The sequence below is a fragment of the Venustampulla echinocandica genome, assembly GCF_003357145.1.
Source record: "Venustampulla echinocandica strain BP 5553 chromosome Unknown scaffold_0, whole genome shotgun sequence".
NCBI lineage: Eukaryota > Fungi > Ascomycota > Leotiomycetes > Helotiales > Pleuroascaceae > Venustampulla > Venustampulla echinocandica.
The window spans coordinates 5,988,431-6,007,039 of NW_022474205.1; the positions used below are offsets into that span (position 1 = coordinate 5,988,431).

Consider the following 18,609-nt stretch of genomic DNA (forward strand, 5'->3'; position numbering starts at 1 on the left):
GCAAATCACACAACCATGCCCAAGGACTAGTTATGGTTATGGCAGACTGTTTCAGTTTACGTTTGACAAACACCCACAACATATTGCGGTACTATAATTCTCTCATGACTTGCCTAGTAATACGACATACCAAATATATCGCCCAGCCATATTTCGAGCTTTTCTCCATTGTATCACTAAGTGAAGTGCAAAAGACTATAGATCCTCTCCGCGGAGTAAAGTAGGCCTTTCACGGAGCATGCAATAAGATAATCTGATCTCCTTGACAGTGGCTGGCTACACAGGTTACAAGTGTAAGAAGCTCCTCTGATATCCTTGAAGCCCACCCGATAACCTCTAGTATTCCAAGGGATGTTAAATAAAACCTATCTCTTTAAAGTGTCGGGTACGTCGCTATCAACATCCGTAAGATTATCATCATGGGATTTTTTTTTTAATGTCAAACGCAATAATACATTCGTGAAGTGTAAGGTGGAACTTGCCCTCCTTGAAAGATTATCTGGAATAGTACGCGAAATGTAACAAATCACTCTGCTAGCGGCTGAAACAAGTACATGCAGCTATCTATAGTAATAGCATGGTACAGATTGCAAATCGGCTGCATGCTCACTATCTTATTCTCTGAGCCCGTAGGAAAAAAATAATACCTAGTTTCTACGTTCTCTGCGACCTCGTAAAATATAGCTTGCCAAATCTAAAGATTAATAGTAAAGGCAAATAGCTTCAATATACCCTCCAAATTTTGTGTTTCTCCAAAAAAAGTACATTTTTACCACCATACTACCGATGGCACTGGTGTTTTGCAGTTGACTCCGGTTGCGGACGATTGGTTACACGGCTAGCTGCCGATGCTAAAGAGACGACATATTGGATTGGTAGGTTTCCGTTTGCAAGCACGGCAGAACAATAGCACAAAGTTGGCCTTGAAATTTAAGACACATGTCCATATTCACTCAACACGATCCGGAACACAACACATAAGGGATCTTACTTTTAGAGTGCTTATCCCATAGGTGAACTTGAGCCTTGAGGTAAAGGTGAGGTTGTGGAACCTTGCAGCGACTACGCCGGAACAGGCAAGCGAAGCGAACGTTGGAAGGGAAAGGAACAGAGCCGATGACATTTTCGTGAACCGCGGGGATTTGAAGTTCAGGTCAAGCTTCGACGCATTTCACGTCATTCGCATCGCCCTCTTCAGAGACTCCCCAGATGCTACATGACCTTCTCCCTGGTCATCGTTGAATCTTGGGGACGTCAGACACCCGAAAACTAACTGTCACGACTGCTCTGGAGAGCTCTTCAATATGACGCCCGCAGGCAACTCGGCAAAGGCCCTCCAGCAGAATCGCCCGCGCCCAACCGTCCCCAGGCCCATTGTGCCTGCTGTACCTTTGACATATGTCCAGAAGCGCCCGAAACATCAAGTTACCAGTGCAAAGCCAAAGGCTCAGGAGGATGGAGTCCAGGCAGCACCATCTGCCACAGTTGTGGATGAGCAGCCTTCGTCGCCCATCACCGAAGCTACTCCGGCTATAACTAATGGCACCTTGGGGGTTCAAGCACCGGAGGAGAATAAGGAGCCCACATCACCTCAAGCAACCATTGCTTCTGATGGCAATAAAGAGGTTACACAGTCTGCTGCAGATGAGCGGGAGGGTTCTGCTCAGGAGCCATTGTCTGGTGTGTAAACGCGACGCGCACCCTCTCTTTGCGCCTCGTTTCAACATTGCTAACTGTCCGCACAGAGGACCGACAGCAAACCCCAAGAACTGATCCGTCTGACGGTCGATCGTCGACATCACGGTCGACCTACCAGATGCCGCCAGCTTCTTTCCTCCCTGCGAATCAGAACCATTTCCCATCGCAGCCCGTCTTCAACAACCACCCTGCGATGCACCATTCCCATCCTAGCGTTGGCAGTGTTAGATTTGGAGCATATGGAGGATCAGACAACTCGTCGCCGGCACCACCTCTATCAGCAGAGAACGCTCCGCCTTACCCCTTCCCGCCACCGCCACCACCACCCCAGCATGTTGCTGCTCGTTATGGTCCTCAACAGTCGAACGGCGGTCCGACGGGTCATTCTCACCAATTATCAAATGGATATTCGCCCATGGGCCCGCCTGGTCTTCAGGGCTTCTATCCGCGCCAGGATGGAATGATGAATCAAGGCCCCGGCACAGATAATTTTGCCCGCCGACAGATGGCTGCGTTTGGCCCTCCTGATGGCTACTCCCCATCCCATACTCCGTTTGGCATGGAGGCCCAGCGCTTCAATACTTATGATCCATCAACCCCCCACAGCTTCCAAGGCTCGCAATCTTCAGCTCCAAACGAACCTGAGAATGGCCTAGCTTTCCACGCTCGCCACCCAACAGCTGTCATCTCAAATGGTAACAACGGGCACATTGATGATATTCGCTTGTATCAACAGCCGCCTCGTCCCAATCAACGCACAGGTTCGCAGGTACTGGCACCTGGTCCGAATATTTTCACAATGCCACCACCACCGCAGCTACCCATGGGCGTTGATCATCTTGATGGTCTCGTGAACTATTTGCAGTCCCAGTTTGGTAATGCTACATTTGCGGATTATACACTTGAACTGCGCTACTCAGATGACCGCGCTCCACCCGTCCGCATCCCTGGCCATAACCTCATGCTTGCGCGAAGCCCGACACTTAAGTTGCTTATGACAGCTCAAGCCCAAGAGAGCGACAGCGATGGAATGGTCGTTAGAACTATTCTGATCGAATCTGATGATCCCTTTTTGCGGTCGGACGCGTTCTGGATGGCTATGCAACGGCTGTATGGCGCACCTCTCCTCGATCTTGGTGCCCTTGCAGCCATCAACGTTTTACCAAATACCCAACTGCCTTCTCCAATGCCAGGAACGCCAGCTGATCGTTTCGATCTTGCTCTTGGATATGCTGCCGCTGGTCACCTCCTTCGAATTCCACCAGTTATCAGTCGCGGCATCGAGATTGCTAGCCATTTCGTCAACTGGGCTACAATTGAGAAAGCTCTGGATTTCGCCCTTGATGGAGGCCTTGATTCCCAATGGACCCTCCAGAGCCCCCAAAACAATGGCCAATGCCCAAGCACCTACGGCCCCGCTGTCAATATGCTCATCCACCAATCCTTGAACTTCATTATTCCGTCATTCCCACCCAACTTCGAGCTGGATACCTCTGCTGGAGACTTTACCCGCAGCCGACGACTTCCCGCCGTGATAGATGAAAAGCCAACCGCAAATCCACGTCTAAGTTCTATCAAGTTCGGCGACCACCCCACCGAAGAGAGTGTTAGATCTACCACCGCCAGCGCCGAGATGATCACACTCTCGAAAGTACTACTCAACTTGCCCTTTCATTTACTGAAATACGTTTTGGAATCGCCTCGGTTGGGCAATGTACAAGGCTGGGCAACCACTGCTCTTAGGCAGAAGGTCATGCATGACGTTGTTGAAGAACGCGAGAAACGCCGGATCAAGGTTCATAGCAATCCTCATGTTCCCAACGCGAAGCGCAAGGCAAACGAAAAGGCTTGGGAGACTGTAGGTTGGCAGGAAGCTGTCGAGCATCTCGGCGGCAATGAGGCAACACCGACTCTGACGAGGACGTGGGTCGAGTTCCTTCTTTAAGCCCCTAAGAGGTGACGGATTGGAAGGGCAAAACGATGGACTGGGCTTGGGGAAGGGGTTTTTCTGTATTTGGTTACAGGTGCATTCGGCGTTGGCATACCGGCTGAGACATGAACATTTTTTTCGTGTTCCGCGTTTGTGCTTGCATACAAAAAGAGTCTGGGTCTCTTGCGGGACCGTTTTCGGCGCTCATTTTCTTTCGGCTTACATATTAAAGACAAGAAAGCATAGGAAATGCAAGCAGCTGATCCAAATCCGGATATTTTACTGGATGGGATACGACGGTATGGGGGAAAGAGTGTTACATAAAAGTCAAGGGAAGGGGTTCATTATTGCATTGTAATGATCGCCAAATACCTTAGTCATAGTTGCTGAGACACCGTTAGGGTGGCATAATTGATACATGATTACTATCCATTAGTGCGAGCACTAAAGCGGGAATTCCGCTTGAGATGAGTGGTCTGGTGATAAGTGGTGTCTTATTCCCCTTGAAATGTTTATATCTGCTCACATATTTGGGTCCTAATTGATATAATATTTGCCCTAGGATTCCTAATGGTTCTTCTTAGCACCAGCCAGTTCCCCTTCCGGATCCCGAACGCCAAAACACCACGCTGAAGATTCCCTTCTTATAAACCAACAGAAGCCATGTATGTCTCCGTCATCTCCTTCTATAGGTTGCAATCTGCGGCTATTGTCTCGCATCGCCCATAATCATTCTACATCCCTAGACCGCTAGGCCCTTTTAGGTAAGGAATAACCTCTCGTCATGAAGTCACCCCCTTTCTGCGCTTGGGCACTATATCCACCACTTGAGAATAAACTCTTCAGATTATCATTCAAGCCCAGCTTTCGTCTCTTGTTCCGCTCTTCCTGCTCGTCGAGGACCCGGGCTGTTAAGGATGCTGTGCTTGCGTTCTTTATCGATCGTGAAGTTGCGGGATCTGGGGTGGATGACCCGTTCCGGGATTGAGCGATGTTGTTCGTTATGGACCGGTCTTTGGGTGGACCCGATTTGGTGATCTGTGAGGTAGCTGGTGATTCAGTGGGTGGCACATCTGCCTCGGCGTTCTTCTTCCGCTTCTTGCCCCCAGGAGCCTTTTTCAAGGAGTGCGTAAGACCGCTTCCTTTCAGCTTGGATGCCCGCGTAGATAGTCTCGAGATGTCTTCCTTCGAGAATGGCAATATCGGGATTATGTTCTCAGACGTATAAGGCTCATTGCATTCCACGCATGCCTCTGTGGCTACCTCGCGGATTGCCGCTTCAGAAAACGCATGCCCACATGGAACCAAGTATACCGCCTTAGTATTCGGACCCAACTCCTTGCTGGTGATGGGGCATATCCTCTTTTCCTCAGCATCCTCTTTCACCACGCTGAATTTCACCTCCACAATGTCTCGTAGCCCTTTCACGCGCCCTTGTAGAATCTCTTCCTTCTCTTTGGTGACCGAGGTTAGAGTATCGTCATCTTTCGGGAGTAGGTGTTCGATTATGGAGTCTTTGTTGTAGAGCGTTCCGGCGCAGTCAGAGACTATGGGTGATATGAGAGGGCGATTGGAGAGCGGACAGTATTCCCAGGCGTAGCTTTGCGCTTCGTGTTGGGTAGCCTTCAGCTCCGAGGTGTTTGGGGTGCGGGCGGCGTTCTTGACAAGCTCACGGCGAGTAGGGATACTCCCTCCATCGTTACCCATTGCAATGGAAGGAAAGGTAAGATTTAAGATTTATGCCTGTATGATGAACAGATATTGTATATTGTACTCGCTGTTGGAGTTCAAGTCTGGCCGTGTTGTAGAGGAGGCGAAAGCGCGAAGATAAAGTTCGTTCCCGATAAGCCTATCGTAAGCCGACACTAGTCCCAATTTTGCCGAAGCATGGTCACCCATTCAGCTTCACTCTCAAGGTGAGCTCCGTCCGGACGGATATCCCTCAACCGCCAGCCAAACGTCTCGCGACACGAAACCCTTCAACAACGCAACGCCGAGTAGGCGCTTATGGATAAGGATGGGGAGTGCGAACTAGAGAGGAAGCTGGCAGAAGAAATCAGACAAGATGACACAAACCGCGCAGGATACCCTTAGCCGCATTGTGGGAGAGCTGCGGACGAAGTAAGTGTGTATCAGGGCCGTGGACGAACAGTTGACTGATAATATTCGGCAGAAACGATGATACGCGGAAACGAGCAGCATTAGATTTGAGGGAACTGGTCGTGATCTCTTCGAGAGGTCTGTATACCTATTGTAATCCTGGCAATTTTGACCACGCGATGTTGACATTGGCTAGACCTACCACAGGAGCGTTTCCTAGAATTCTATAATGTTGTGAACCAGAGAATTACACAACTTATCAGTCATGGAAATGACGCCGCCGACCGACTGGGTGGTATTTACGCCCTGGATGCGCTCATCGACTTTGACGGTGTCGATGTTGGACAGAAGACGACTCGATTTACACAATCGCTTCGAACCGTCTTGAGAGGAAAAGACATCGCGCTTATGCAACCTGCTGCTGCGGCGCTTGGGAAAATATGCCGACCTGGAGGATCCCTTATATCTGATCTTGTTGAGGCGGAGATCAAAACCGCACTCGAATGGCTGCAGTCTGATCGCGTCGAAGAAAGACGGTATAGCGCCGTTCTTATCCTTAGGGAACTGGCTCGCAATGCCCCAACATTGGTATACGGATTTGTTAGTCTTATATTCGACCAAATATGGGTTGGGCTTCGCGATCCACGACTCCTTATTCGTCAGACCAGCGCTGAGGCCATCAGTGCCTGCTTCCAGATTATACGGGAGAGAGATCAGAATATGCGACAGACATGGCAGGCAAAGATTTATGAGGAAGCTGTGCAAGGTGTGAGACAGGGATCAAACGAGTACATTCATAGTTCACTGCTTGTTATAAAAGAGCTTCTTCAACAGGGAGGGATGTTTATGCATGAACACTACCAAGAAGCCTGCGACATCGTCTTTCGACATAAGGATCATCGAGATTTTCAGGTTCGACGGGCCGTTATTATGCTGATCCCGGAGCTTGCGAACTATGCGCCTACCGACTTCGCCCAGACGTACTTGCATAGGTTTATGTTTTTCCTATCTGGTATGCTCAAAAAGGACAAGGAGCGGAATGACGCGTTCTTCGCAATTGGGAATATTGCAAATGCAGTCAAAAGTGCAATTGCGCCCTACTTGGATGGGGTCTTGATTTACGTTCGCGACGGTCTGAGTCTAAAATCGTGAGTTTTCATGGTGTAGTAGGTTAAGATGACACTAATTATTTGCAGGAGACGAAGTGGTACAGTTGATCCGGTGTTCGACTGCATTAGCAGATTGGCAGTAGCAGTCGGACAAACACTGAGCAAATATATGGAGGCTCTTTTAGACCCCATCTTTGCGTGCGAGTTGACCCCAAAGCTTACTCAGGCGCTGGTGGATATGGCATTCTATATTCCGCCCGTCAAACCCACGATCCAGGAGAGACTTCTCGACATGCTAAGCAGGGTCCTCTGTGGCGAACCATTTAAACCTCTGGGAGCGCCAACCCCTAATACAATTGCTCCAGTGGTTCCCAAGGACCCAAAGGATCCACTGGCCTATGAGCACCGTCGGGCTGAAATCAAACTTGCGTTGAACACATTAGGGAGCTTCGACTTCTCTGGTCACGTATTGAATGAATTTGTCCGCGATGTCGCTATCAAGTATGTGGAAGATGAGAGTCCAGATATCCGTGAAGCTGCCGCATTGACATGTTGCCAACTATACGTACGAGACCCAATTGTCAACCAGACGAGCTATCATGCCATTCAGGTTGTTAGCGAAGTCATAGAAAAGCTGCTCACAGTTGGGGTTGCTGACCCGGACCCGGGGATTCGAAGAACAGTACTGGCTGCACTTGATGAGCGCTTTGATCGACATCTCGCCAAAGCAGAGAATATCCGGACACTCTTCTTTGCTCTAAATGATGAAGTTTTTAGCATCAGGGAGGTAGCCATTGCAATAATTGGTCGTCTGACGCATGTTAACCCTGCATATGTCATTCCATCCCTACGGAAAGTACTCATTCAAATGCTTACCGAGCTTGAGTTCTCCGATGTTGCACGGAATAAAGAGGAGAGCGCAAAGCTGCTTAGTCTGCTTGTCCAGAATTCCCAACGATTGATCAAGCCTTATGTTGATCCGATGATATCTGTCCTGCTTCCGAAAGCCCGAGATCCAAGTCCTGCAGTCGCTTCTACGATTTTGAAGGCAATTGGGGATCTGGCTACTGTTGGAGGGGAAGATATGATCCCTTATATCGATAAGCTAATGCCGATAATTATCGAAGCTTTGCAAGATCAAAGTTCGTCCGCGAAGCGTGAGGCAGCTCTACGAACCCTTGGACAACTGGCCAGCAACTCTGGATATGTTATCAAACCATACCTAGACTACCCATCTCTCCTCGAGATCCTGCAGGGTATCATCCGCGGCGAACCTCAAAGAGGCCCGCTTCGACAGGAGACTATCAAGCTTATGGGGATACTCGGCGCTCTCGATCCGTATAAGCATCAACAGGTCGAAGAGAGATCACCGGAGATGCAGCTGCGCCTTGAGGCGAACCAAACGACGGATATTTCCCTCATGATGAGTGGGCTGACGCCTTCGACCAAGGAATATTTCCCGACTGTTGTGATAAATGCTTTGCTACAGATCCTAAAGGACCCATCTCTCGTCCAGCACCATGCGGTGGTTGTCGAGGCGATCATGAATATCTTCCGAACTCTCAACATGGAATGCGTTCCCTTCCTCGACAAAATAATTCCCGCCTTCTTGTCTGTCATACGCAGCTCCCCGCCGTCTAGACTTGAATCTTACTTCAGCAATCTGAGTATCCTGGTCACCATAGTCAAGCAGCATATCAGAAATTATCTGCCCGAAATTGTGACGGTGCTCCAGGAGTACTGGAGTATTTCCCCTACCCTTCAAGCAAATATTCTCCAATTAGTAGAAGCCATTTCACGATCCTTGGAAGGAGAGTTCAAAATATACCTTGCTGGCCTCCTGCCGCTCATGCTTGGTATTCTTGAGAAAGATGCCTCGACAAGAAGATTGCCATCCGAGCGTGTCCTGCATGCGTTCCTTATATTTGGATCCAGTGCCGAAGAATATATGCACTTGATTATCCCGGTCATTGTCGGCGTTTTCGAGAAGCCACAGCAACCTTCATTCATTCGAAAATCTGCTATCGATACTATCGGCAAGATCTCACGACAAGTCAATCTTAACGATTACGCATCTAAAATCATTCATCCACTGGCAAGAGTTTTAGCCGGCAGTGACCCTTCGCTAAGAATTGCAGCCCTTGACACCCTTTGCGCTTTAATCTTCCAGCTCGGGAAAGATTACCTTCATTTTGTTGGCACGATAAACAAAGTGCTTTCTGCCAACCAAATCCCGCACGTAAATTATGAGCTTTTAGTAAGCAAATTGCAGAAGGGAGAAGTATTACCGCAAGATCTGAATGCCGGCGACCTCGGCTTCCAGAATGATGACAGCTCTGCTATGGAGCCGCTCTCTAAGAAACTTGAGTCTAATCCTGTGCACCTGAAGGCTGCGTGGGATGCTACTGGCAAGTCTACAAAGGAAGATTGGCAAGAGTGGATGAGAAGGTTCAGTTTGACTGTGCTGACAGAGTCTCCAAATCATGCCCTGAGAGCCTGCGCTTCCCTGGCAAGCGTGTATCCTCCACTGGCTAGGGAATTATTTAATTCGGCGTTTGTATCATGCTGGAGTGATCTTTTCGAGCCATACCAGGTAAGATTTTCCGTTGCAGTCGCTCAATAGATAAACTAACGAAACTCTAGGATGATTTGATTCAAAATATTGAAACTGCCATCCGATCTCCGCATGTTACTCCGGATCTTCTCGGTGTCTTGCTCAACCTGGCAGAGTTTATGGAGCATGATGATAAAGCTCTTCCAATTGATATTCGTGTCTTGGGCCGTGAAGCTGGTAGATGTCACGCCTGGGCAAAAGCCTTGCATTACAAGGAGTTGGAATTTATTCAAGACCAGTCAAGTGGTGCTGTGGAGGCGCTCATCCAGATCAATAACCAACTACAACAGTACGATGCTGCCATTGGTATCTTACGTAAGGCGCAGACCTTCAAGGACGGGATCACGTTGCGGGAGACCTGGTTCGAGAAACTCGAACGCTGGGAAGAGGCTCTTGAATTTTACAAGAAACGCGAAAAGGAATTCCCTGCCCACGCTGAAACCTTTGATGTTATCATGGGGAAGATGAGATGTCTGCATGCATTGGGAGAATGGGACTCACTCTCTGCGTTGGCCCAAGACAAATGGAATACCTCTACGCTGGAGATCAAGCGAAGAGTCGCGCCTCTGGCAACCGCCGCTGCTTGGGGCCTAGGACAATGGGATTTGATGGACGACTACCTTAGTGTCATGAAAGCTAACACCCCAGATCGATCCTTCTTTGGTGCTATTCTCGCTCTGCACCGCAATCAGTTCCGAGAAGCCGCCCAATATGTGCAGAAGGCAAGAGAGGGCCTCGATACAGAACTGAGCGCCTTGGTCAGCGAGTCTTACAACAGAGCCTATACAGTCGTTGTCCGTGTGCAGATGTTGGCCGAACTTGAGGAGCTTATTACTTACAAACAAAGTAATAATAATCCAGCGAAGCAGGAAACAATGCGACATACTTGGGAGAAGCGTCTTCTTGGCTGCCAGCGAAATGTGGAAGTTTGGCAGAGAATGCTCAAGCTACGTGCATTGGTAATCTCTCCAAAGGAGAACATGCAAATGGAAATCAAATTTGCGAACCTGTGCAGAAACTCGGGACGAATGGGCCTAGCAGAAAAGTCATTGAAGAGCCTCATCGGAAACGACGAGAGCCTGGACAATATGCTACCAGATGCTGACGGAGATTCTCGCCAAAACTCACGCCGTGTGAAGAACGTTCCAGCTCACGTCCAATACGCTGTCCTGAAATTCCACTGGGCCGCTGGAAAGAAACCCCAATCTTTGGAAGGCCTTAGAGCGTTGACTGCGGAAATGGCTGATCGCCTCGAGGCTGTTCAGATGGGCATGAACGGCGTCAACGAGATTCATATCAATGGCAATGGTAACATGACAAATGGCTATGTTCAAAATCATATGCATCCAGCGGCTGCCACTCCCATGCTAAATGCGAAAGCTATGGCTGACCACACCGTCCTCCTGGCGAGATGTTGTCTCAAGCAAGGTGAATGGCAAGTAGCTCTAAAACAGGGTGACTGGCAATACAACAGCGTGGAAGATATTCTATCCTCATATCGGGCCGCTACCCACTTCAATCCAAATTGGTACAAAGCTTGGCATGCCTGGGCACTTGCAAACTTTGAGATCGTCCAGGCTCTTGGGGCACAATCGGCCCAAAATCGCGATATTACTATCCCTCCAAATGTTCTGGTCGACCATGTTGTGCCTGCTGTTCGGGGATTCTTCAAATCGATTGCACTCTCAATGGGTAGCTCCTTGCAGGATACTCTTCGACTGCTAACTTTATGGTTTTCTCATGGCGGAGCCACAGAGGTTAACACGGCTGTGACCGAAGGATTTGCCTCCGTCAGTGTCGACACCTGGCTAGAAGTGATTCCCCAACTCATCGCCAGGATCAATCAGCCAAATGCTCGTGTTCGGGCATCAATTCATAATCTTCTTGCAGATGTTGGCCGAGCTCATCCACAAGCTCTGGTATATCCTCTGACGGTTGCGATGAAATCGGCCACGAATACCCGCCGATCAAGGTCTGCAGTCCAAATCATGGATAGTATGCGTCAGCATAGCGCAAGGCTCGTTGAGCAGGCAGATGTTGTGAGCCACGAGCTTATCCGCGTTGCGGTACTATGGCATGAGCTATGGCACGAGGCCCTCGAGGAAGCCTCGAGGCTCTACTTCGGGGACCGCAATATTGAGGGAATGTTTGCTACTTTGGCCCCCTTACATGATATGCTTGATCAAGGACCCGAGACGCTCCGAGAAATATCTTTCGCTCAGACCTTTGGCCGCGATCTCCAGGAAGCCCGTGAGTGGTGCTATGCATACAGACAATCAGGAGACGTTAGCGAGATCAACTCTGCCTGGGACCTTTATTACCAGGTGTTCAGGAGGATCGCTCGTCAACTTCCGCAGCTGAATAATCTCGAGCTTGCATATGTGTCGCCGAAGCTTCTACGTGCTCGAGACCTAGACTTGGCCGTGCCTGGCACCTACCAGAGTGGCAAGCCCATTGCCCGCATTATCAATTTTGAGACTAATTTTAGCGTTATTTCTTCGAAACAACGGCCACGGAAACTGAGTCTTAATGGAAGTGATGGCAAAGCCTATGCCTTTGTCCTCAAGGGACATGAAGATATGCGTCAGGATGAGCGTGTTATGCAGTTGTTTGGCCTCTGCAATACATTGCTGCACGGCGACTCTGAATCCTACAAGCGCCATTTGAACATCCAGAGATACCCAGTTATCCCCCTCTCTCAGAGTTCTGGTCTCCTGGGCTGGGTTCCCAATAGCGATACATTGCATGTCCTGATCCGAGAATATAGAGAGAGCCGTAAGATATTACTTAATATCGAGCACCGGATCATGCTACAAATGGCCCCAGACTACGATAACTTGACATTGATGCAGAAGGTCGAGGTGTTCGGCTACGCCTTAGACAATACGACTGGCCAAGATCTCTACCGAGTTCTCTGGTTGAAGAGCAAGAGTTCGGAGGCTTGGCTCGAGCGACGCACCAACTATACACGATCTCTTGGTGTGATGTCCATGGTCGGATACATTCTTGGTCTTGGTGATAGACATCCTTCCAATTTGATGCTTGACAGGATTACGGGCAATATCATCCATATTGATTTCGGCGACTGCTTCGAAGTGGCCATGCATCGTGAGAAGTATCCGGAGCGGGTGCCATTCCGGTTGACCCGGATGTTGACGTACGCTATGGAGGTTGGCAACATTGAGGGCAGCTTTAGGATTACCTGCGAGAACGTCATGAGGGTATTGCGTGACAATAAGGAGTCCTTAATGGCGGTGCTTGAAGCTGTGAGTAACTGTTAACATCCCGCGAAACCCCCATATTGACTACGATATAGTTCATCCATGATCCCCTCCTCAACTGGCGTCTTACTGGCGACCACTCGCCTGCTGGCCCCCATTTCCGCTCTGAGCGTCGAGATTCGCTTATGGCATCGCAAGCCCGCCGCCCGTCAATCATGGATGCCGAAGTCCCACCTACCGAACTGATGGCTCAAAATTCAACTGCTCTTCCAGGCGGACCACCATCTTCCCGGCCTCGTGCAAGAACAAATTCCACTGCTCAAGGCCCTGGCCCCGAGGCAGATATGCACGAAAAGCAGAATGAGCGAGCAATGCAGGTGCTGAACAGAGTGAAGGAGAAGCTTATTGGACGTGATTTCAAGGCTGACGAGGAACTGAGTTACATCGATCAGGTGGACAAATTGCTGATTGAGGCGACGAAATTTGAGAATTTGTGCCAGCACTACATCGGCTGGTGTAGTTTCTGGTGATGGGGCTGCTGAGTTTGCCACTAAAGCTTCTCACGGGAGAGGATTAAGTTAGACCACTTTATAATGACTGGCTGGATGGCGTTTAGAATGGGCAGTGTTTCGGGTTACTCGGATGCCTGGTATGACTGGCTGCCGGAGATTGTAATACTTTTGTACATATAGGTGCATGCGTGCTCTGATTCAGCGGGGCGCTGGAAGGATGGTCTGTTAGCCAGCGCAGTTTGCCACTTTGCGGTAAATAGACACGATGATTATGAGCTGATTGCAATTAGTGACTCGGACAATGCGAGGTTTTAGAGCCCAGTGGTGCACCGGATGGCATTTCTATGAAAATCTATGAACATCTCACGTCGAATGAGATATTCGAGGTTGTTGTATAGCAATGTATTGCTTACCCGTCAACTAAAAACATTCCAAGCATTAAGCCATTAAATGAGCAACAAGTATAGAACATATCTCATTGGTAAAACAAGCCTCGGCCCTCTTGAAGATCCTTCGAGCTTTCGTCTATTCATGCCCTACATATGGTACAGAAGCAGGACCGGGCCAGGTCCATTAAAATGCCGACCAATTCCTACTCTAAATATACAGTTCCAAACGCCAGGCTATGTCTTAATACAGAGGGAAGATTTCTCGACTGTGCTCCGGCAGCGCTTCTGCCCGACGCGATGATTTGTGTCCTCCTCCTGCCCATCCGCCCTTAATATCCAAACCGTCCATCCGGCCACGCGAACTGACCCAGCACGACCAACGCCCACTCACTGCTACCTGTCTTTGAAAACCTTCGGCTTCCACCCTTCTTTTAACTCTGCCTCCCTACTCGTCGCCTCCTCGGCAATCCGGACCTCGCTCTCTATCCTCTCCCTTGCTCTTAAGATTTTACTCTGCAGATAAAAACTGCCCCCCTTCTGCGGATCATTCACATCGAACAGTCGTTTGAAACGTTCCGTGACCTCCTCCATGTTTGCCTTGCCCCCCTGGGGCGGTTTAACATTCAAGATTTTGCATGCTTCTTCGAGGGTCAGGCCGTGGGAGGCAAATGTGTTTGCGGCGCCGGGATTGTTTTTGGCGTGCGCTTTGGCGTATTGGGAGGTCGCGGAGGCTTGTTTATAGGCTTCTGCGAAGGCGCGGCCGAGGACTCGAGAGCCCGTTATTACGACTTGGGTTATTATTCGATGCGCCTGAGATGGGGGTTAGTAGATGGTTTCTTGCGATTGAGATCGGATGATTCGAATATCGCTGCAGCACAGGAGCGGATATCAACGTACCATATTGTCGAAATCACCCGGAACAGTTGTCGCAGACCTGAAAAGGCGTAGTGAATATAAAAGCTCGGGATGGAGGTGTAGGAGAGCGTCAGAGATCCGACGTCGCGACGCAGATTTGTCCAACTTTTTTGTTCGGGTAGTTCCGTTCGGGATGGAAGACGAACTAAGTCCGCACTGGAGACTCGAGTCCCCTTATTGCCTGAGGCCCGCTGCTTTACTGGCAGATGCCTTGCCGCCTTACCAAGTACCTAGGTACCTACCACTTGAGCTGCCTCGTTATAACAAGCCACATCAACTTCGAGAAAACACGTCGAGATAAACCATCCAGCCAGCCTTGACGAATCACCTTTCCAAAATCTCATAAGGACTGGCCACACCCTCATTCCGCAGACACTTTCCGCTCTGATACCCGCCCTTCCTCCTATACTACAACTAAAAATGTCACAATTCTTCCAACAACCTCCACCAAATGCGCCCTACGGGGCAGCTTCAGCGCAGAACCTCCAATTCTACCCCTCCTCATACGCACCCAACCCCGTGTCCGGGCATGCCACACCCTCGCAGGCTGCCTATGGATATGGCGCATCTTCATCTTCTCCAGGATATGGCGCGGGTGGAGGAGGATTTAACTCGGGGTTTGGAGCACCTTCAGGAGTAAGCGGTAGGATGGGCGAGCAAGGCGGTCTCCGGACCGGATGGCTTGCTGCGTTTGGGACTGAGGGATATGACGGCGAGCCGCCATTGCTAGAAGAACTGGGTGTCAAGCCTGCGCACATCTGGGCTAAGGTATTTACTCCCTTACTGAATTCCCGACTCTAAGTAACAGCAGGCTAATATAAAGAATCGAACAGACATTAGCAGTCCTCAACCCCCTAGCATCCATAGACCAACACATAATGGACGATTCAGATCTTGGGGGCCCATTGCTCTTCTTCCTTTTGGTATGTTTCCCCTATTTAAAAGCATCAAATATGCCCCTCTATAATTTATCGAATATTATACTCATTGTAATAGTTCGGCACCTTTTTATTGCTCTCAGGAAAAGTTCATTTCGGATACATATACGGCCTCGCCCTCCTAGGCAGCACCTCCCTCCACCTAATCCTCTCGCTGATGTCCCCACCTCTCGAGCCCTCCTCCTCCGCATCCCCCCACCACGAGCCCTCACATCTGTCAAGCACGCTGACATTCCCGCGGTCGGCTTCCGTTCTGGGGTATTGTCTACTTCCGCTGGTGCTGTCGAGTTTGGTTGGTGTGGCGGTACCCATGGATGGGTTGTTGGGCTATGTGCTTACGAGCTTGGCCATTGTTTGGTGTACGTATAGCAGTTCAGGGATGTTCTGTGCGGTGGGGAGGATGAGGGGCATGAGGGGCTTGGTAGCTTATCCGTTGGCGTTGTTTTACGCGGGCTTTGGCATTATGGGGATTTTCTCGAGTAGGGGAAGTAAGGGTCTGGCGCCTGGTGGGAAGGTTGGAGTTGTGATGTAGGTGGGATGGGATGGGCCGGGTTTGGGGGAAGGGAACGATAAGTGTGGCTTGTAACGATATGGCTATGGCAGCGGGTCTTGGTAGGCTCGCATTGGTAATGCAAAAAAAAAACCGGAAAATTAGCACTTGGGATGTGTAGAATATCGGGTATAAAGCGCCATGCTTGATAGATGGGCGCTAAAATTTTACTTCTCAAATCTCCATCGTAAGCGCATGCATGCCTTTGATAATAAGGGTAATATAACGGGCAAGTCTATCCTCATCCTTCTTCCACTCAACATCATAATTCAAGCTGTAGGCAACAACCACCGAACTTCCGAACCGGCACTTATCCGTCGTCTAGGGCTCAGAGGACTCTTCAATCGGACATTTCTTATAACGAAAACGAGTAACCGGACAAACAGTAAAAGATGCAGTACCTTAACTGCCCTTAAGCCATCTTAGTGTGAACGATTGAGTTATATTTGGGTATTGCTGGGGAGTAATGCTCTGGCAAACTAGACACGTCAGCTCCCGGGGAGCGAAAGCCTCCAAAAGCAAGTAGGAAAACTACCAAGCTAGCCATCAGAAGAAAATAAACAAAGTTCCTTCCTTCGCTATACTAGTCTAGAATAGAGGTATTGTAATGTAGAAAGTTGAGTTGTAATCTACATGCTTACGTACTTATGATGGCAATAGCATACTATTGTCCACGAGTACCTACATTGGGTATTCGTATTGTTATTGATAGTTGATTCGCACACTTCACACATTTCGCAAACGCAAGACTTTTTGCCAGGGCGCTGATTTGCGGATGAACAAATATACCTATATATATGTAGATATATACCAAGTCTAACTTAGCAATGCCAATGCTAATGCTATTTATCGAATCTTTTTAACCCGCAAACCCCCGTAATAGAATATCTACAACGGCCTCTGCCCATATACCGCATAGCTAAATCAAGTTAGTCACCGTATTATACTACTAAGATTACCGGGGGGATACTACTCTACTTACATTGGATAATAGCCGTGGATCTTCGTGTTCTTCATATCTTTCCTGACACCTACTAAAAATGCCTCTAATTCTTCCTGGGACCAGCCCAAGCCTCGCGTGAATACCGCCATGCTAAGTCCCGACAGGCCGGTGCTGAAGTTCTCGTGCATCCACATTCCTAGGTTGCATAGTAATTAGCTTCTAGTAGAATGAGACTGGGGCTAACTTCCTCCCCCCACGTTCTTAGGCAAAAATGATTAAATATGGAAAGGGGGCGGTATAGAAATAAGTTCAACTTACCAAGTTCTTTCAATTTGCGGTCTTTCGGCCATTTATTCTGGGGCCACTTATATACGATCTCCACGACATTCGTAAACCCGGCGTTTATGAGCTGCGCCTTATAGTCTTTCGCGGTATTGCAAGGGCGACCTAGCTTTGTCGTTCCTTCTAGAATGAGGTCGGCCCATTTCTTGATGGAGCAATCTTCCGGAAATGAGTTGTCGTTATCTTCGATGGGGAATTTTATGTCTTTGATTTCAAGCCAACCGCCGGGGTTGAGATTGCTTGAGAGAGTTAGGGATATGTTTTAGCGTCCTATAAGAAGGATGCTAAGAACTTACTCGTAGCATTGTTTGAAACAGCGATCCCAGTCGGAAATGGTTCCAACCATCATACGCATGTGTATCAGGTCGAATTTATACCTATATGTCCATGGCTCTTCTATATCGTCGATCTCAAACATGCAATTTGGCGGCGTACTACGAGATGTTAATACGCATGTAGTCCTATGTGTAGAATCAGGAAGGGAGGCAAGCGCACAAACTGGGTTGTATTGGACTGAGGTCCACGCCCAGGACCTTGTAGCTGTCAGCATTGTCTTGGGAATACTCCAACGACTAGGTAAGGTATACTTGTGATTCAGGATATTCGTCGGCTTAAATCAACTTAGCATTCTTGTTCGTGTGTTGAAAATAGGACACACACATACCGAAATCGATGGCCCAGATACCAGTCCCCGTGCCGAGATCCAGCACCCTGTGGAGCTTCTGTTCCTCTGGAATAGGGGCGATGAACAATTTACCACCCAAGGTCAGGTAGTACATGTGATGTTGAAGATCTGGTATAAATCAGCAAATTTGAAATACGCCAAACTTCAATCCAATTGCCATACCTAGACGGTCATTTTCGCCCTTTGCAGCTGATTAGCGATGATCCGGACAGGGCTTCGGTCGTGGCTCACCTCGTCGTTAGGTAACAGGTACTCTAAATTTTTATGTCAGAACTCAGGAACCCATGTATATTCTAGAAAGATGTATGTCTCACTTCCGTCTTTGTAAGCATGATACGTCCTCCCGTTCTCTTGTCGATATCTCAGAATACTCGAGCCGATCGAGGTTGTCGTCGAGCACATGTCATCGAAGTCCTCCTATACAGCAAGGATCAACTTGGGCTCTATCAGAAAAGAAGGCCACTGGCCCCATACCGTCGCGATGGCAGAATCATTGTCATCAAAATCATCGACCGCCTGCATAGAACACATTGGTTAATCGTCTGCACCGCATTGCCCACCACCAGAGCGCCACAATACGACTGACCTCGGCTGCGGGTAGGGGGTCTTCGGCCATGTTGCACTAGGAATCAAGAGCTCGGTGTCGGTGTTGGTGTCGGCCAC

At 49.1% G+C, this 18,609-nt stretch overlaps 6 protein-coding genes across 6 annotated transcripts; 3 read left to right on the top strand and 3 right to left on the bottom strand.

Annotated features, from left to right (window-relative positions):
- Positions 1–1,304: 1,304 nt before the first annotated feature.
- Positions 1,305–3,643, top strand: BP5553_01848 (uncharacterized protein; the record flags this gene model as incomplete). Its single annotated transcript, XM_032010471.1, has 2 exons — positions 1,305–1,680; positions 1,746–3,643. The coding sequence occupies 2 exons, from the start codon at positions 1,305–1,307 to the stop codon at positions 3,641–3,643; spliced, it is 2,274 nt and encodes a 757-aa protein (XP_031874525.1).
- A 735-nt stretch (positions 3,644–4,378) lies between these two features.
- BP5553_01849 (Uncharacterized protein) lies at positions 4,379–5,335 on the bottom strand (the record flags this gene model as incomplete). Its single annotated transcript, XM_032010472.1, has 1 exon — positions 4,379–5,335. The coding sequence occupies one exon, from the start codon at positions 5,333–5,335 to the stop codon at positions 4,379–4,381; it is 957 nt and encodes a 318-aa protein (XP_031874526.1).
- A 358-nt stretch (positions 5,336–5,693) lies between these two features.
- BP5553_01850 (ARM repeat-containing protein) lies at positions 5,694–13,202 on the top strand (the record flags this gene model as incomplete). Its single annotated transcript, XM_032010473.1, has 6 exons — positions 5,694–5,749; positions 5,802–5,866; positions 5,925–6,876; positions 6,925–9,430; positions 9,481–12,717; positions 12,768–13,202. The coding sequence occupies 6 exons, from the start codon at positions 5,694–5,696 to the stop codon at positions 13,200–13,202; spliced, it is 7,251 nt and encodes a 2,416-aa protein (XP_031874527.1).
- A 764-nt stretch (positions 13,203–13,966) lies between these two features.
- On the bottom strand, positions 13,967–14,473 carry BP5553_01851 (Uncharacterized protein; the record flags this gene model as incomplete). Its single annotated transcript, XM_032010474.1, has 2 exons — positions 13,967–14,383; positions 14,471–14,473. 2 exons carry the CDS (start codon positions 14,471–14,473, stop codon positions 13,967–13,969), a joined length of 420 nt encoding a protein of 139 aa, XP_031874528.1.
- A 435-nt stretch (positions 14,474–14,908) lies between these two features.
- Positions 14,909–15,958, top strand: BP5553_01852 (putative Golgi membrane protein; the record flags this gene model as incomplete). Its single annotated transcript, XM_032010475.1, has 3 exons — positions 14,909–15,256; positions 15,322–15,411; positions 15,485–15,958. 3 exons carry the CDS (start codon positions 14,909–14,911, stop codon positions 15,956–15,958), a joined length of 912 nt encoding a protein of 303 aa, XP_031874529.1.
- A 906-nt stretch (positions 15,959–16,864) lies between these two features.
- Positions 16,865–18,562, bottom strand: BP5553_01853 (Uncharacterized protein; the record flags this gene model as incomplete). Its single annotated transcript, XM_032010476.1, has 12 exons — positions 16,865–16,895; positions 16,959–17,115; positions 17,238–17,500; positions 17,558–17,695; positions 17,757–17,794; positions 17,849–17,871; positions 17,926–18,054; positions 18,109–18,127; positions 18,178–18,200; positions 18,261–18,363; positions 18,421–18,462; positions 18,533–18,562. The coding sequence occupies 12 exons, from the start codon at positions 18,560–18,562 to the stop codon at positions 16,865–16,867; spliced, it is 996 nt and encodes a 331-aa protein (XP_031874530.1).
- Positions 18,563–18,609: the final 47 nt, after the last annotated feature.